This window comes from Mobula birostris, chromosome 3 (assembly GCF_030028105.1).
Source record: "Mobula birostris isolate sMobBir1 chromosome 3, sMobBir1.hap1, whole genome shotgun sequence".
NCBI classification, from domain to species: domain Eukaryota; kingdom Metazoa; phylum Chordata; class Chondrichthyes; order Myliobatiformes; family Myliobatidae; genus Mobula; species Mobula birostris.
The window spans coordinates 227,983,021-228,000,564 of NC_092372.1; the positions used below are offsets into that span (position 1 = coordinate 227,983,021).

Here is a 17,544-nt window from a genome sequence, read left to right on the forward strand (position 1 = left end):
ACCAACCCGATTTTCCCAATCGACCTGCATATTGAAATCTCCCATGATTATCATAAAATTGCCTTTTTGACATGACTTTTCTATTTCCCATTGTAATCTGTGGCCCACATCCCAGCTACTTTTGGGAGGCCTGTGTACAACTGCCATCAGGGTCCTTTTACTCTTGCAGTTTCTTAACTCAACCCTCAAGGATTCAGCATCTTCCGATGCTAGGTCACATCTTTTTCCAGCAGAACCACGCCACGCCCTTCCGCCCACCTACCTTCCTATCCCTCTGATACAACGTGAAACCATGGACATTTAGCTCCCAACTACAGCCATTCTTCAGCCACAGTTTAATGATGGCCACGACAACTTCTAATAGTGCAACAAGATGATCCACTTAATTTCTTGTACTCCAAGCATTGAGATATAACACTTTGCAGTTATATTGAAGGTAAGACAGTGACTATACTTCATTAGGAGTTTGAAGAGATTTGGTATGTCAACAAATACACTCAAAAATTAATATAGATGTACTGTGGAGAGCATTCTGACAGGCTGCATCACTGTCTGGTATGGAGGGCTACTGCACAGGACCGAAAGAAGCTGCAGAGGGTTGTAAATTTAGTCAGCTCCATCTTGGGTACTAGCCCACAAAGTAGCCAGGACATCTTCAGGGAGCGGTGTCTCAGAAAGGCAGTGTCCATTATTACGGACCTCCAGCACCCAGGGCATGCCCTTTTCTCACTGTTACCATCAGGTAGGAAGTACAGAAGCTGAAGGCACACACTCAGTGATTCAGGAACAGCTTCTTCCTCTCTGCCATCCGATTCCTAAATCAGCGAAACTGAAGTGTGCTTTTATCCTTTCAAAGTTCAAAATAGATTTATTAGCAACGTACATACATGTCATACGGGGATTCATTTTCTACTATAAGTCCATAATCAAACAATAACTTAACTACAATAGAATCAATGAGACCGTACTAACTTGAGCATTAAACTAGTGTGCAACAATACGAAAAGAAAGAAATAATATAAATAAATAAATAAGCAATAAATATTGAGAACATGAGAGTCCTTGAAAGTGAGTCTGTAGATATTGCAGAGGGATGCAGATTCCTCTTTGGTGATTTTCGGACTGACTAACCTCCCAGAGGGTTAAAGTCTATCTCTTGATCATCTTAAGTTGAAGATTTACTGTATCTGATATTTCACCTACACTCAACCAGTCAACCCACACCTCTGTCAGAGCAGTCAAGTGTTAGTGGCTTTTATTTAATATCATTCATTTCACAAAATCAGCAAGACTCTTGAAACAATTGGCAAGATTTCATTCATGTATTAAATGCAGTTTTATCACAATGGGTTCCACAGTAGCATAGCAGTTAGCATGATGCTATTATAGCTCGGGAATCAAAGCTTAGTTCTGGTGCCATCTGTAAGGAGCCCCTGTATGTCCTCCCCATGGAATGTGTGGGTTTTCCCCCAGTTGCTTTGGTTCCCCCTCCACAGTCCAAAAGACATACGGTCATTGTAAATTGTCCCGTGATCAGGTAAGGGTTAAATCAAAATTGTCAGGGGCTGCTGGGGCAATGCGACTCAAAGAGCTGGAAGGACCTACTCAACACTGTATTGCTAAATAAATAATCATATAGAAGCGAGCAAGACAGGAACAGGCATTTTCAGCCACCTCATCCCTTTTGCCCACATTAGATCCATACCCCTTGACACCTTTCCCATCCAAGTAAGTGTCCAAATGCCTTTTTGCCTATTGCAATTGTATCTGCCTCCATCATTTCCTCTGGCAGCTTGTCCCACATAATCACCACTCTGTATGAAAGCTTACACTTCACATCTTTAAATGTCTCCCCTCTCACCTTAAATCAGTCCCCTCTAGTTCTATATGACCCTGCCTTGGGGAAAAGGTACCATCTATGCTCCACAATTTCATAAACTTCTGTAAGAACCTGTATGTTCAGCATTCAATACTGTGATCCCCTCCGAGCTGATCACCAAATTTCGCGAGCTTGGTATCAGCTCATCCCTCTGCAATTGGACCTTGGACTTTCTGACTAACAAACCCCAATCTGTTAAGTTAGACAACCTCTCCTTCTCCATTCTCACCCTGAATACTGGCATGCCTCAAGGCTGTGTGCTGAGCCCTCTTCTGTACTCCCTTTTCACCTATGACTGTGTTCCTGTACCTGGTTCTAACTCCATAATAAAGTTCACAGATGACACCATGGTGGTTGGCCTGATCAGAGGGGATGACAAGACGGCCTACAGGGACGAGGTCCAGCACCTGGCCGTGTGGTGTGCCGATAATAACCTGGCCCTTAACACCCACAAGACCAAGGAGATTATTGTGGACTTCAGGCATGCTAGGAGCCACACTCATGTCCCCATCTACATCAACGGAGCTGTAGTGGAGCATTTATCAAGCTTCAAATTCTTTGGTGTCCACATTTCCAAGGATCTCCTCCATGCTGCCTTTATTTCCTGCGGAGCATCAAGAAAGCTCAACTCTGTCCCAGGATACAGACGGACTCTTACCGCAGTACCATTCAAAGCATACTCACCAGCTGCATCTCAGTGTGGTATGGCAATTGTCCTGTATCGGTCCGCAAAGCACTCCAGCGGGTGGTGAAAACTGCCCAGCGGATTATCGGCACTCAATTGCCCACCATTGAGAACACTTACCATAAATGCTGCCTGGGCAGGGCGAAAAGCATTATCAAGGATGCATCTCACCCTAACCATGGACTTTTTACTCTCTTCCCATGCAGTAGGCGCTACAGGAGCCTCTGCTCCTGCACCAGCAGGCTCAGGAAGAGCTTCCTCCCTGAGGCTGTGACCCTGCTGAACCTCACATCATGGCGATAAGCAGTATTGCACCCATATTGGACTGTCTCAGTACTTCCTATATTTGTATGCTGTAGCACTTTTTTATTCGCAGTTATTTTGTAAATAATCCTACTCTTTTGCGCTTCTGGTCAGATGCTAATTGCATTTCATTGGCTTTGTATCTGTACTCAGCACAATGACAATAAAGTTGAATCTAATATAATAATCAATATAATATAATAATAAATTTCTCATCTTCTGAAAGTGAGGAGTGTTAGGAAGTAAGTATGGTATAGGATTAAAATAATATCCTCTTCTACATCCAGGCATGTTTCCTCCTTTATCGTTGAGCAGTCCTACCTCACTCCAATCATCCCCCTATTCTTCATATACAGTACATGTAGAACACCTTGGCGTTTTCCTTAATCCTTCTCAACAAGGCTTTCTCATGCCCCTTCTAACTCTCCCAAGTCCCTTCTTAAGCTCCTTACTTGGCTACCTTGTATCTCTCAAAGAACCCAATACAAGGGAGAAGGTGCTCAAAAAGCTGAAAGACCTAAAAGTACGTAAGTCACCTGGACCAGATGAACTGCACCCTAGGGTTCTGAAAGAGGTAGCGTTAGAGATTGTGGCAGCATTAGAAATGATCTTTCAAAAATCTTTGGACTCTGGCATAGTGCCAGAAGACTGGAAAATTGCAAATGTTACTCCACTCTGTAAGAAAGGAGGAAGGCAGCAAAAGGGAAATTATAGCCTAGTTAGCCTGACCTCAGTGGTTGGGAAGATGTTAGAGTGAATTGTTAAGGATGAGGTTATGGAGTACTTGGTGACACAGGACAAGATTGGACAAAGTCAGCATGGAAAATCCTGCCTGACAAATGTGTTGGAATTCTTTGAGGAGATTACAAGTAGGATAAATAAAGGAGATGCAGTGGATGTTCTATATTTGGACTTCCAGAAGGCCTCTGACAAGGTGCCACATATGAGGCTGCTTACCAAGTTAAGAGCCTATGGTATTACAGGAAAGTTACTAACATGGTTGGAGCATTGGCTGATCAGAAGAAGGCAGCGAGTGGGAGTAAAAGGATCTTTGTCTGGTTGGCTGCCAGTGACTAGTGGTGTTCTGCAGCAGTCGGTGTTGGGACCACTTATTTTTATGCTGTACATAAATGATTTAGATGATGAAATGTTGCTATGTTGCCAAGTTTGCAGATGATATGAAGATTGGTGGAGGGGCAGGTACTGTTGAGGAAACAGGTAGGATGCAAAAGGACTTACATAGATCAGGAAAATGGGAAAGTAAGTATCAAATGAAATAATGTTGGAAAATGCATGGTCATGTACTTTGGTAGTAGAAATAAATGTGTAGACTATTTTCTAAACGGGGAGAAAATCCAAAAATCTGAGATGCAAAGGGACTTGGGAGTTCTTGTACCCCTGAAGGTTAACTCGCAGGTTGAGTCAGTGGCGAGGAAGGCAAATGCAATGTCATTTCAAGAGGTCTAGAATACAAGAGCAGAGATGTGATGCTGAGGCTGTATAGGCACTTATGAGGCCTCATCTTGAGTATTGTGAACAGTTTTGGGCTCCTCATTTTAGAAGAGATGTGCTGGCATTCAAGAGGGTCCAGGGGAGGTTCACAAGGATGATTATATGTGCAGCTGTGGAAGCCAGGTCGTTGGGTGTATTTAAGGCAGAGATTGATAGGTTCTTGATTGGACATTGCATCAAAGATTATGGGGAGGAAGCTGGGAAGTGGGGTTGAGGAGGAGGAAAAAAAAAGGATCAGCCATGATTGAATGGCGGAGCAGACTCAATGGGCCAAATGAACTAATTCTGCTCCTATGTCTTATAACCCTGTCTAGTTTTTGCTTTCTAAGCCTTAAGTGTGCTTCCTTTCTCCTCTTGACTAAATGTTCCACCTCTCTCATCAAACATGGTTGCTTCACCCTGCTATCCTTTCCCTACCTCAAAGGGACAAACCATTTTGTAATCTTATTGTTGTCCACAGAATCTTCTGTCTAATCTCCTAACTAATGAATCCACTATCACTATTGGTGTCTACTTCTCTTCTGAGCCACAGAGCCAGTCTCAATGCCAGAGACCTGCCCACTGTGGCTTTCCCTTGGTAAGTCAAACCCTCAGCAAAATCCAAAGCAGTATACTTGTATTGAGGACAATGACCACAGGGTACCCTGCACTGTCTGCCTTTCCCCTTTCCTCCTGTCAGTTAGCCGGCTATCAACCCGTCAGCCTCCTGAATGGTCCTTAGTTCATCCAGCTCCCTGTTGTGGCCAGTCACACCACTTGCAAGTGGAATCATGAAGATCACTGGAGGTCTCCCTGATTCCCCACATCATAGAAGAGGAGCCTACCATATCTCTGCCATTCCAACTGCTCTACCTGATCAGGAGGCAAAGAAAGAAACCTTAATTGCACCACCTCCTCTTCACACTGAAGCCTTAGCTCTCTGCTCTAACAGTGCTCCATTCCAACTATGGCTGCTCCAAAATGGCCACTATGCTATGTACCTCTTTTAGGACAGGGGTCCCCAACCTTTTTTGCACTGAGGACCGGTTTAATATCGACAATATTCTTGCGGACCGGCCGACCCGGGGGGGGGGGGGGGGGGGCGCAGTGGAGGGCGCGTAGGGTTGCCAATGGACAAGAGTAGCAGTCAAATACGTTCTGTTTACCCCAAAAAAAGACTACAATGACCATGAAGCCTTGCGCGGACACCAGTGTGCATGCGCGTTGTGACCTGCTGATTTTTTTTTTCCCCCGCAAATCCTTTTTGGCGATTCTGTTTGGGGGGTGGGGGGTGTTAATCACGACCGGAATATAGTTGATAAGTGGCTAATACACTCAATTTCGTTTCTAAAAGGGTTTATGTAACGAATTTAATATTAAACACACAGCGCATATTTTCCTCGCATGAATATAGTGATAAGACAATTATCAGGGGAGCTTGAAGTAAGTGTTGAACGAACTTCCAGTAGAAGTGGCAGAAGCAGGTTCGATTTTATCACTTAAAGAAAAATTGGATAGGTATTTGGACAGGAAAGGAATGGAGGGTTATGGGCTGTGTGCAGGTCGACGTGACTAGGTGAGAGTAGCGTTCGGCACAGACTAGAAGGGCAGAGATGGCCTGTTTCCGTGCTGTAATTGTTATATAGTTATATAAGTAAGTCAATAGCATCATAACATTTTAAGTAATGTTTGGATATTAAACACACAGCGCATATTTTCCCCATATAAACATATAAAATCATTGCAGCACACCAATATCGCTGAATCAGTAGGAGCCCTGGGCTTGTTTTCCTGTAGCAACACGGTCCTATCGAGGGGTGATGGGAGACAGCGATACTCGAAGGGGGTTCCTTATGTCCAGTCTATTCCGCAATTTAGTTTTCATTGCATTCATTGCAGAAAACTCCGCTTCGCGGAAAAATGTTGGAAATAGAAGGAACATTTTCAGTGCTCTTGTGGCTATCTCCGGATATTTATCCTTAACTTTGATCCAGAATGCCGACAGAGATCTTACGTCAAACATACTTTTCAGCCCGCCGTAATTTGCAAGCTCTAGGAGTTGATCTCCTTCCCGCGCTGACATGGATGACGCGCGGGTAATGACCTCGCATGCGTAATGGCTCAAAAGTGGCCATGACTGGAAATGAGGAAAGGTCCAGCTGACTCCTATCGCCAAATCATATCGTTTCCTCGCAGCCTGGTAGCACATGCTTTGCGGCCCAGTGGTTGGGGACCGCTGTTTTAGGAAACAGCAAATCCAGAAACCTACTTTGTTTCAAAACTCACACCCCTTGCTCCTGATGAGTGAAAGTTTTGAGATTTACTAAATTATTGTCACTTTAACTTCTTTTATTGCTCTGTAATGCATTGAGGAACCATAATTACTAAGGTTTTCTTTGATACTGTCTCATTCAATAACTGCAGATTAATCCATTGAACCAGTGATTTAGCCACCAATAGCTTGAGCAGTTAGAAATTCTGACAATGCTCTCATTAGTCATATCCTATGAACAGATTAAGTGAAGTATGTTAGCACTTTTTTCTGTGGGTTGTGAGTTCAAATCTCACTCCAAAGTAGGACAGTAAAAGGATTGCTGTGCTTTCCACTGAAACTGCTGACATTCGGAGGTGTAAAAGGCAAATTGGAAACATAGGGTAATTTTCTATATTTCTAAATGTCTGTGGCCTTGTTTCCCCAGTAGTGGTTGTCCATCGTGTCCAACAATGACAGGAAACCTGTGCGGGGGAGTTTTTAAAGTGGAAAAGCCACTGCGCTGGGCTATTTCCACTCTCTTGACCTCAGAAGTCCAGGTCACGTGGCACAAACCTTCATTTGATATCACTGCATAAATCTGTTGGTTTCTTATCTGCAGCTGTTCAACCCATCACTGTCTGCTGTCGACTTGAATTTGCCAGACGTGGAAGGCAACCTTGCTGCAGTAAGTACCCAGCAGTTTGCTTCAAGCTTTATGCTAAATTAAAGAGGTGGAGGCAAGCCGTGGGAGGAAAGTGGGGAGGCAGATTGTGCAAAGTGTTCAGCTCCTGTCTTCTCTAAATGCTGAGAGCTTTCTTCCTTATTAACCTTTTAGTCAACTGTTGTTGTTAACGAATTTTCCGTCCATTCCTCTGTTTTTGCCAATGAGATGATTTTTAGGTTTGGGAATCTTTTTTAACTTTCCATGCTATTGAGACTTGAGATCAGTATAATCCTGTCAGTTAAGCAAGCAGTACTACACAGCCTGGCTAACCTCTCTCCACTCACCCAGGCCATTTCCTTGTTGTTTCTTCTTGAACTTGACTGTCTACTGCCATTTTGCCTGTGACATGTCCTGTCTCTATCCCTCCTTCAATTCATTTGTTATGAAAGCTGTCATCTGAGCCCTTATTACCCTGAGATGTCGCATTTCCCCATTCACTCTGAACATAGCTCATACAACCTTTATGCCAAATGGAACTCATGATCATACCTGTACTTGCTCTCCCACACTGGCAAAGTCCCACTTTGAAATCAAAATCATTTGTCTTTGTTTCAGTATCTCCATGTAATCCACAGATAATTTGCATTGGCCTTTGAATGTTCTCCAGTGTAATTGCTCCATCATTAGTAGCCACATCTCCCAATGTCTCTATTCTTAAATTGCTCCTTAAAACCCATCTCTCTGACCAAGCTTCCAATCACCTATCCAAAAGGATCCTTTCTGGCATGCTTTAAAGTGATAATAATTGCTCTCTCTGTTGTTAAAGGTTAGCTAGAGTTAGAGATCATTTTCTGGGCCATTATAGCCTGAAATTATCTTAGACACTGTTTGGTCTTTCTTGCCTGCCTTCTTTTTAATTGTCAAATACCCTGCATTTGGCTTTGGTCTGCTCTACTAATATAGAACGTAAAACACTACAGCTACAATGTTGTGCCAACCATTTAACCTACTCTTAAGATCAACTTAACCTTCCCTCCTGCATAGTCCTCTGTTTTTCTATCATCCCTGTGCATATCTAAGAGTATTTTGAATGACTCTAATGTATCTGCCTCTACCACCACCCTGGAGAGTATTGCGTACACCCACCATTCTCTGTGTTTAAAAAAAAAACACTACCTCTGACACACCCCTCCCTATACCTTAAAACTGTGCCCCCTTGTATTAGCTATTTCCACTCTGGGAAAATGTCTCTGACTATCCACGATCTATGCCTCTTATCAAGTCACCCTTCATCCTCCTCCCTCCTAGAGAAAAGCCCTAGCTGACTCAAACTTTCTTCATAAGACATGCTCTCCAATCCAGGCAGCACCCTGGTAAATCTCCTCTGCACTTTCTCTAAAGCTTCCACATCCTTCCTACACACCATTCCTATTGTGGTCTAACTGATATAAACTAGCTTCTACAGATACTGAGTATCTATTCACCATCTTCCAAGCAATGACATTACTGTCTGTCTTTGTCTGATGCCTGGGCACAGTAGCTTCAAGAATATGTCTCAAGTTGCAGTCGATAGTTTGATTTTCCTCTCAAACCACAACAATCTGAGCAAGACTGTGTGCGGTCTACTCTGGCTAATACGAGAGGACATGATTTTAAGGTGATTGGAGGAAAGTACAGATGGGATGTCACAGGTATTTTTTTTACACCAGGTGGTGTGCAGAGAATGCCCTACCAGTGGTGGTGATAGAGGTACTCTTAGATGGGCACATTGATGATAGAAAAATGGAGGCTATGTGGGAGGGAAAGGATAGATTGATCTTAGAGTAGGTTCAAAGGTTGGCACAACATCTTGGGCCGAAGGGCCTGTATTGTGCTGTGATGTTCTATATTCTAAAATGTGACCAATCAACAAATACCTAATGGAGCCCCAAGGAGTCATAAAACTCAACAACTTATTAGAGATTGTTGTCTTCGGTGTAACTTTACAGAGGATAGACCCAACCCGGGCATATTGCTATTGCCTGCATTTGTGAACTTTAAAATGTACTTTAAGTTCGAAGTAAATTTATTATCAAAGTACTGTATATATGTCACCATATACAACCACAAGATTCACTTCCTTCTGAGCATTCACAATAAATCCAAAGAAAAATAGAATAGAATCAATGAAAAACCGCACCTAACGAGACAGACAAACAACCAATGTGCAAGAGACAAACTGTGCAAGTATGAAAGAGGAAAAAATAATAATAATAAATAAATATCGAGAAAATGAGATGAAGAGTCCTTGAAAGTGATTCCATTGGTTGTGGGAACATTTTATGATGGGACAAGTGAAGATGAGTGAAGGTATCCCCTGTGGTTCAAGAGCCTGATGCTTCAGGGGAAATAACTATTCCTGAACCTGATGCTGTGAGTTCTGAGGTTCCTTTACCTTCTTCCTGATGGCCATAGTGAGAAGAGAGCATGGCCTAAGGGGGGGGGGTTCTTGATGGTGGATGCTGCTGTCCTGCAACAACGCTACGTGTAGATGTGCTCAATGGTGAGGAGGCCTTTACTCATGATGGACTGGACCGTATCTGCTACTTCTTGTAGGAATTTCCGTTCAAGAGTGTCTCCACTTTATTGAGATGTATTTAAGAATTTGATAAAATAATTTTGTCCATGTTACCCCTATCTCTCCACAGATGCAGGATCTATTGGGCTCACAGGAACAGAGATATTCAGAGACACAAACAAACACAGAAGATACAGGTAATGTAAAGACCGCTGAATGTCAATAAACCTATGGTCAGATTTGTCCCAAATACTCGCTGGTTTGAATCAGAATTTCTTCAGTTTCTTGTAGCAGGCAGGATTTCCCATTATCTGGTTTTCTTCTCAAGGCACTCTACAGCTACACAGGAGTTATAGAGTGCCTCTTAAAAGTATTCAGTCCCCAACCCTTTGTTCACCTAACTAAATATTACAATATTACAACAAATATTACCAGGGGATTTAGATCAGTTTAACTGATAATTTTTATTTGTGAATCACATGCTCCTTTTTCACAGTAGAGCCCAAAAGGCAGGAAAAATTGTAAAGCATGAAAAACTGAACATTCAAAGACTGAAATGTCAGCAGTTCAAAAGTATTCATCCCCCTTTACTCAGTACCTAGTTGATTACAGCCAGTAGTCTTTTTTTTTTTTGGATAAGTCTCTATTAGCTTTGCACAACATGATGGAGCAAGATTTGCCCATTCCTCCTTGCAAAATTGCTCAAGTTTTGCCAAGTTAGTTGGGAGCAGCGGTGGACAGCAATCTTGTGGTCATGCCAGAGATGTTCGATCAGGTTAAAGTCAGGACTCTGGCTGGGCCACTCAAGAACATCAATTTTCTTCATTTGAAGCCACTCCATGGTTGCTCTTGAGATATTGTCCTGCTAAAAGATGAACTTCCTTCCCAGCTTAAGCTTTCTAGCAGATGATAGCAGGTTTTTATCCAGGCTCTTCACATCAATCCTGAAAAGATTTCCAGTCCCTGCTGCTGAAGAGCATCCGAGTAGTATGATGCTACTTCCACCATACGTTACAGTAGGGATGGTGCTACCTGGCTGATGCACAGTATTGGATTTACACCACACGTACTGCTTAGTGTTGAGGCCAGAAAATTCCACTTTCATCTAATCCAACCCCAAGACCTTCTTCCACATCTTTACAGTATCTTCTAAGTGACACTTGCAAAGTCTTTACAGGAAAGGATATGCTTTTCACGGTACGTGTGATGTAAATCTAATACTGCGTATAGCCAGGTAACACTATCCCTACTGTAAAGTAAGATGGAAGTAGCATCATGCTATGGGGATACTCTTCAGGAGCAGGGACTGGAAATCTGGTCAGAACTGATGGGAAGATCCTGGTTCAAAAACCTGCTACCCTCTGCTGGAAAGCTTAACCTGGGGAGGAAGCTTGTTTTTCAGCAGGACAACGACCCAAATCACACTGCCAGAGAAACCATGGAGTGACCGTAAGACATAGGAGCAGAATTAGGCCATTTGGCCTGTCAAGTCTGCTACGCCATTCAATCATGGCTGATCATTTTTTTCCCCTCCTCAGCCCCACTCCCCGGCTTTCTCCCTGTAACCTTTGATGCCATGGCCAATCAAGAACCTATCAGTCTCCGCCTTAAGTACACCCATCAATCTGGCCTCCATAGCTGACTGGTAATCTTCATATCATCTGCAAACTTGGCAACAAAGCCATCTATTCCATCATCTAAATCACTGATATACAGCATAAAAAGAAGTGGTCCCAACACTGACCCCTGCAGCAGCAACCGGAAAAGGGACCTTTTATTTCCACTCGATGGCTCCTACCAATCAGCCAATGCCCTAACCATGCCAGTAACTTTCCTGTAATACCATAAACTCTTTAATTTGGTAAGCAGCCTCAAGTGTGGCACCTTGTCAAAGGCCTTCTGAAAGTCCAAATGTACAACACCACTGTATCCCCATTATCAATCCCACTTGTAATCTCCTCAAAGAATTCCAACAGTTTCATCAGGCAAGATTTCCCCTTAAGGAAACCATATTGACTTTGTACTATCTTGTCCTGTGTCACCAAGTACTCCATCACCTTATCCTTAACAATTGTCCATGCCAGAGTTCAATGATTTTTGAAAGATCATTACAAATGCCTCCACAATCTCTACTGCTACCTCTTTCAGAGCCTGAGGGTGCAGTTCATCTAGTCCAAGTGACTTGTGTACCTTTAGGTCTTTCAGCTTTTTGAACACCTTCTCCCTTGTAATAGTAACTGCACTCACTTCTCTTCCCTCACACCCTTCAACACCTGCCACATTGCTAGTGTCTTCCACAGTGAAGACTGATGCTAAATACTCATTTAGTTCATCTGCCATTCCCTTGTCCCCAGTTATTATTTCTCTGGCCTCATTTTCTTACAGTCCTATATCCACTCTCATCTCTCTTATATTTTTTATATACTTTGAAAAAGCTTTTTCTGCCCACTTTGATATTATTTGGTAGCTTGCTGTCATATTTCATCTTTTCCCTCCTAATGATTCTTTTAGTTGCTTTCTGTAGATTTCTAGAAGTTTCCCAGTTCTCTAACTTCCCATTAATTTTTGCTACAAATGAAGAAAATTGATATCCTTGAGTAGCCCATTCAGAGTCCAGACCTTAACCTGATCGAACATCTCTGACAAGACTTCATGATTGCTGTCCTTCACTGTTCTCCAACTTAACTTACACAGCTGGAGCATTTTTGCAAGGAGGAATGGGCAAATCTTGCTCCATCACGTTGTGCAAAGCTAATAGAGACTTATGCAGAAAAGTCTACTGGCTGTAATGGTTCAGCAAGTGTTGAGCAAAGGGGGATAAATACTTTTGAACTGCTGATACTCAGTTTTTGAATTTTTAGTTTTTCATGCTTTATATTTTTTCCCTTTTTTGGGATCTACTGTGAAAAAGGAGCATGTGATCCACAAATAAAAATTCTCAGTTAAATTGATGAAAATCCCTGGTTGTAATACTCATTTTTGTAAACAAATGTTTGAGGGCTGAATACTTTTCACGGTTACTGCTTATGTTGGGAGTGTCAGCAAAAATTGTCATAGAGCAATTCAGCATGGATACAGGCCCTCAGCTCAAAGAGTCCATGATATTCACAGTGCCTACTCACCTGGTCCTAGTTTCCTGGCTACAAGCCGATATCCTCGTACCTATCCAAACTCTCCTTAAATGATACCTCCCTCTTCCTCTGGCAGTTCCATATACTCATCACTCTCTGCAAGGGAAAAGTCCCTCAGATCCCTTCTTGCCCTAAATCAGGGATTCCTAACCTTTTTTATGCCATGGATCAATACCATTAAACAAAGGGTCCGTGGACACCAGGTTGGAACGCCATAGTTTTGGGCTGTACCAACCTGGGGAAAGACTCTACCTTATCAATCAATGCTCCTCATCATTTTAAACATTTCTTCAAGGTCTCCCCTAATTCTCCAAAAATGGACACATTCTCATAAACCAGAGTGAAATTAGTTATCAGTTAGTTTGCATTTGTTTACACTGATTAGGGAGTTGCTCTTGACCAGATGACTGGACAGACTTCCTACCTCTCTTTCAATAGTGCATCTCAGATTCAGATTCAGATTTATTTGTCACATGTGCATTGAAACATGCAGTGAAATATGTCATTTGTATTAACAACTGACACAACTACGGCTATGCTGGGAGCAGCCCAAAAGTAGTACCTCACATTCCAACACTAACATAGCATGCCCACCATATTCAACTAAACAATGCAAGCAGCAAAACAAGCTCTTTACCTTCCTCCGTTCCGCCCACCCACGCATCCACTGACACATACTGTCCTTGAGAGGGATTAACTTCCTACCTCAGTGCATCTCTTAAACTTTTAATAACTTTTCCTACAGAACTTGCCCCAAATTCTTACTGATTAGAATTAAAATGCTGCCATTATCATTAAGTTTAAATGTTGTCTTGCAGCAAAAGATTAGAAGTTTGAGTGGGAACTCTTTTTTTTTAATTATGATCCAGATTTTTTTGTTAAAAAAATCCAAATCAAATGAAGTCTCATTTTAAAATCTCATCTTTCACATAATACACCTATATAAGGGTACAGGATGATAAGCGGCATTGATAGAGTAGACAGTGAATGCTTTTCTTGGAGTAGATTAAAGTATCAGCACAACATTGTGGGCCAAAGGGCCTGTATTATGCTGTCCTGTTCTATGTTCTGTAATTCAGCTTCAACACCCACTTAAATTGCATGCACAAATGCAAGACTGATGATTTTAATGGTTTATGTGTTCAGCTTTCATTTCCTGTGCATTCTGAAAACACCCTTCTCCAGTCTTCAGTGACTTCAAACAAAAAAATCCATGGCAAATCTGAAATGAATATTGGGTGGATGGAGGTATAGGAGGAGATTTGATTGTGGAATGTAGAGAAGCCATCTTAAAGCATCTAGGCCAGCTGCGCCATTTCTGAGATGTACTACAGCTAGGAGGGTTAAAATAACATGGAGGCTCAAAAGAGAACATCAGAAGCATTGCGCGCCTCATCTCATGCCAACTCCAATGGCTGGTCCCTGCTTCAACTCCACACAATCCCCTTATCTTTAATCCCTTAAAGCCCAAAGATCTATGGATGCCAGCCTCAAAAATACTCACCGCCAGAACATCCTCAGTCTGTGAGGTAAAGATTTCCAAAAACTCCCAAACCTCTTGGTAGAGAAATCCCCTACCCTGTATCATGGGACAGAGCCAGGACTCTCCAAGTTACTCGACGTCCACCCCTGTCGATCCCTCGGAGGACACAAAGTCCCTCATGCGTACAGTACCTCCAGGCTCGCAGCTTGAATCGCCCTTTTCTAATTAGAGTGTCTATAAAAAGTATTCACTGCCCTTGGAAGTTTTCATGCTTTATTGTTTTAAAACATTGAATCACAGTGGATTTAATTTGGCTTTTTTGATGTTGATCAACAGGAAAACAGAGACAGAAAAGAGTTTCTCTGTATTTTGCTGCATTCATTTCACCCTCTAACTTCACAAGCCTTCTAGGGCCTGCTGCAGTGAACCAACCCCACAGCGTGATGCAGCCACCACCATGCTTCACAGTAGGGATGGTATGTTTTTGATGACGTGCAGTATTTGGCTTATGCCAGACATAGTGTTTAGTTCAGGGGTCGGCAACCTTTTTGCCTCTGTGGGCCGGATCACGTATTAATGAGCGGATGGTGGGCCAGATAAATGCCGTAAAAAACTTGAAATATGGGAATTATCCATTTAAATACATCTAGTTATGTTTTGCCTCAAATTAATGAACAACACAAGCTAGAAAATCATTTGTGTTTAACCAAGGATGCCAATTAGTAATCAAAGAACTCAGTTTAGTTTTTCTTGTCCCACCATTGCTGGTGCCCCATCAGTTGTGATGCCAATTAGCTTCGACACATTAAGTTTCATTTCTGACATCATTTTCAGCAAAGCTTCAAAAATGTCTGCTCCAGTAACCATGTCCTTCATAGGAATTAATTGAATAAACTCTTCAAAAATTTGAAAAGTTGAGGTCCCTCCTTGCACAAACACTGCAAGTTGAGCTGTGTCTCTCAAGTCTGTACTCTCATCAAGCGCAATTGAAAAAAAATGCAATTCGTTGCAGGCATCCCTTAAACAACTTTTAACATCTGCTGACATTTCTTCAACTCGCCGTGTGATCGTTCTTGCTGACAGGCTGATAGATGCAAATAAAGATTTCTTTTCAGGACAAGCAATAGCCACCACTGCCAGTAAACATTCTTTGACAAACTCTCCATCTGTAAAAGGCTTCATCTTTTCTGCAATACGTTTTGAGACTTCGTAGCTGGCACGGATATTTCCTTCATTTTCACTGCTTTTTCGGCAGTCAGCGTCTACCTTCTTGCGTTTTGCATTCATTGATTTTTTTTCTTTGATCTTATTTTGAATCGCGAGTTATTCAACACATATTGTAGCACATGCAAATACCTGGAGATTTAGCATGGATTTCTTGTTAAAGCACAGTGACGCTGTTTCTGTTTACAAATTTGAACGCTCCCATCTGAAAACCTGCGCGTGCACGGAGAGTATCTAATACATATTAATAGGGAGTCTGCCTTCCCGTCATTCGTATATACCAGTGTTTGGTTTGGAACAAAACGGAACCTGGGGACAGTGTAACAAGACGCCATGCATGTCCATCAGTGTGGTCACGCGAAACACTCAGAATAAGGAAAAGTCACTCGCGGGCTGATCTGGTCCGTGGGCCGTAGGTTGCCTATCTCTGGTTTAGTTGATGGCCAAAAAGCTCAATTTTGGTGTCATCGGACCATAGAACCTTCTTCCAGCTGACTTCAGAGACTCCCATATGCTTTCTGGCAAACTCTAGCCAAGATTACCTCTGAGTTTTTTTTTTCAGCAGTGTCTTTCTCTGTGTCAATTGCCCATCTCAGTCACTGAAGCTTGTAACTCCTCCAGAGATGTCATAGGTCTGTAGGTGGCCTCCCTCACTAGTCCCCTTCTTGCATGGACACTCAGTTTGAGAACGGACTGCTCTAGGCAGATTTACAGCTGTGCCATATTCTTTCCATTTCTTGATGATGGACTTAACTGTACTCCAAGGGATATTCAGTAAACTGGAAATTTTCTTGTATCCGTCTCCTGACTCGTGCTCTTCAATAGCCTTTTCGCGGAATTGCTTGGAGTATCCTTTTGTCTTCATGGTGTAGTTTATGCCAGAATATTGATTTACCAACAGTTAGACCTTCCAAATACCGGTATATTTTTACTACAATCAACTGGAATACCTTGACTGCACATAGGTGATCTCCATTTAACTAATTATGTGACTTCTAAAACCAATTGGCTGGACCAGTGATGATTTGGTGTGCCATATTAAAGGGGGTGAATACTTATACAATCCATTATTTTGTGTTTTATATTTCTAATTAATTTAGATCACTTTGCAGAGATCTGTTTTCACTTGGACACAGAAGAGTTCTTTTCTGTTGATCCATGTCAAAAAAAAGCCAAATTAAATCCACTGTGGTTCAATGTTGTAAAGCAATAAAACATGAAAACTTCAAAGAGGGGTGAATACTTTTTATAGGCACTGTATATTTTCCAAATAAACAAAGGATTGAAGCTGGCTTTATACTTCAGCTTAAACATCAGCTTACCTTCAATTAAACATTAGGGGCTGAATTTCTACAGAGTCTGAGTGTTGTATGTAATGTTTCCACTCACCATCTAATTTTATGGATCATATCACACCTTGATGTGATCAAGCTCCTTGTTTCTAGTGAGCGTTGTATATCTCATTTAGAATACAATACAGTTGTCTCAGTGCCCCGATCAGCACGTAACCCTCAACTGCAACTGTCAGAAACATTGTCTAGTGCTGTTTGAGGATGTGAAGCGAAGGAGTAAAAATCGATTTAAATGTACTTCAGCCATGACCTCACCGAAAGGTCAAGTTTGAATCAGAGTCAGGTTTAATATCACTAGCATGTATCGTGAAATTTGTTGTTTTGTGGTGTGGCAATACATAATAAATTAAACAGTATAAATTACAGTAAAACAAAATATATATAAAATAAGTAGTGCAGAAAGAGAATAAAAAGAAATAGCAACACACATCAAAGTTGCTGGTGAACGCTGCAGGCCAGGCAGCATCTCTAGGAAGAGGTACAGTCGACGTTTTGGGCCGAGACCCTTCATCAGGACTAAC

The 17,544-nt window shown here is 42.1% G+C and overlaps 1 protein-coding gene across 7 annotated transcripts in view; it reads left to right on the top strand.

The window, feature by feature from the left end:
- hsf1 (heat shock transcription factor 1) overlaps positions 1 to 17,544 on the top strand; it is a 171,630-nt gene that overhangs the window by 142,839 nt on the left and 11,247 nt on the right. For 5 of the 7 annotated variants that reach the window (XM_072254274.1, XM_072254280.1, XM_072254281.1 and 2 more), the window contains 2 exons: positions 7,232 to 7,297; positions 9,964 to 10,030. In XM_072254274.1, the coding sequence (XP_072110375.1) occupies positions 7,232 to 7,297; positions 9,964 to 10,030 (133 nt within the window). Of the gene's footprint in view, positions 1 to 7,231; positions 7,298 to 9,963; positions 10,031 to 14,783; positions 15,317 to 17,544 lie in introns of those variants that run through there. The other 2 variants (XM_072254278.1, XM_072254279.1) reach the window with 2 other exon arrangements.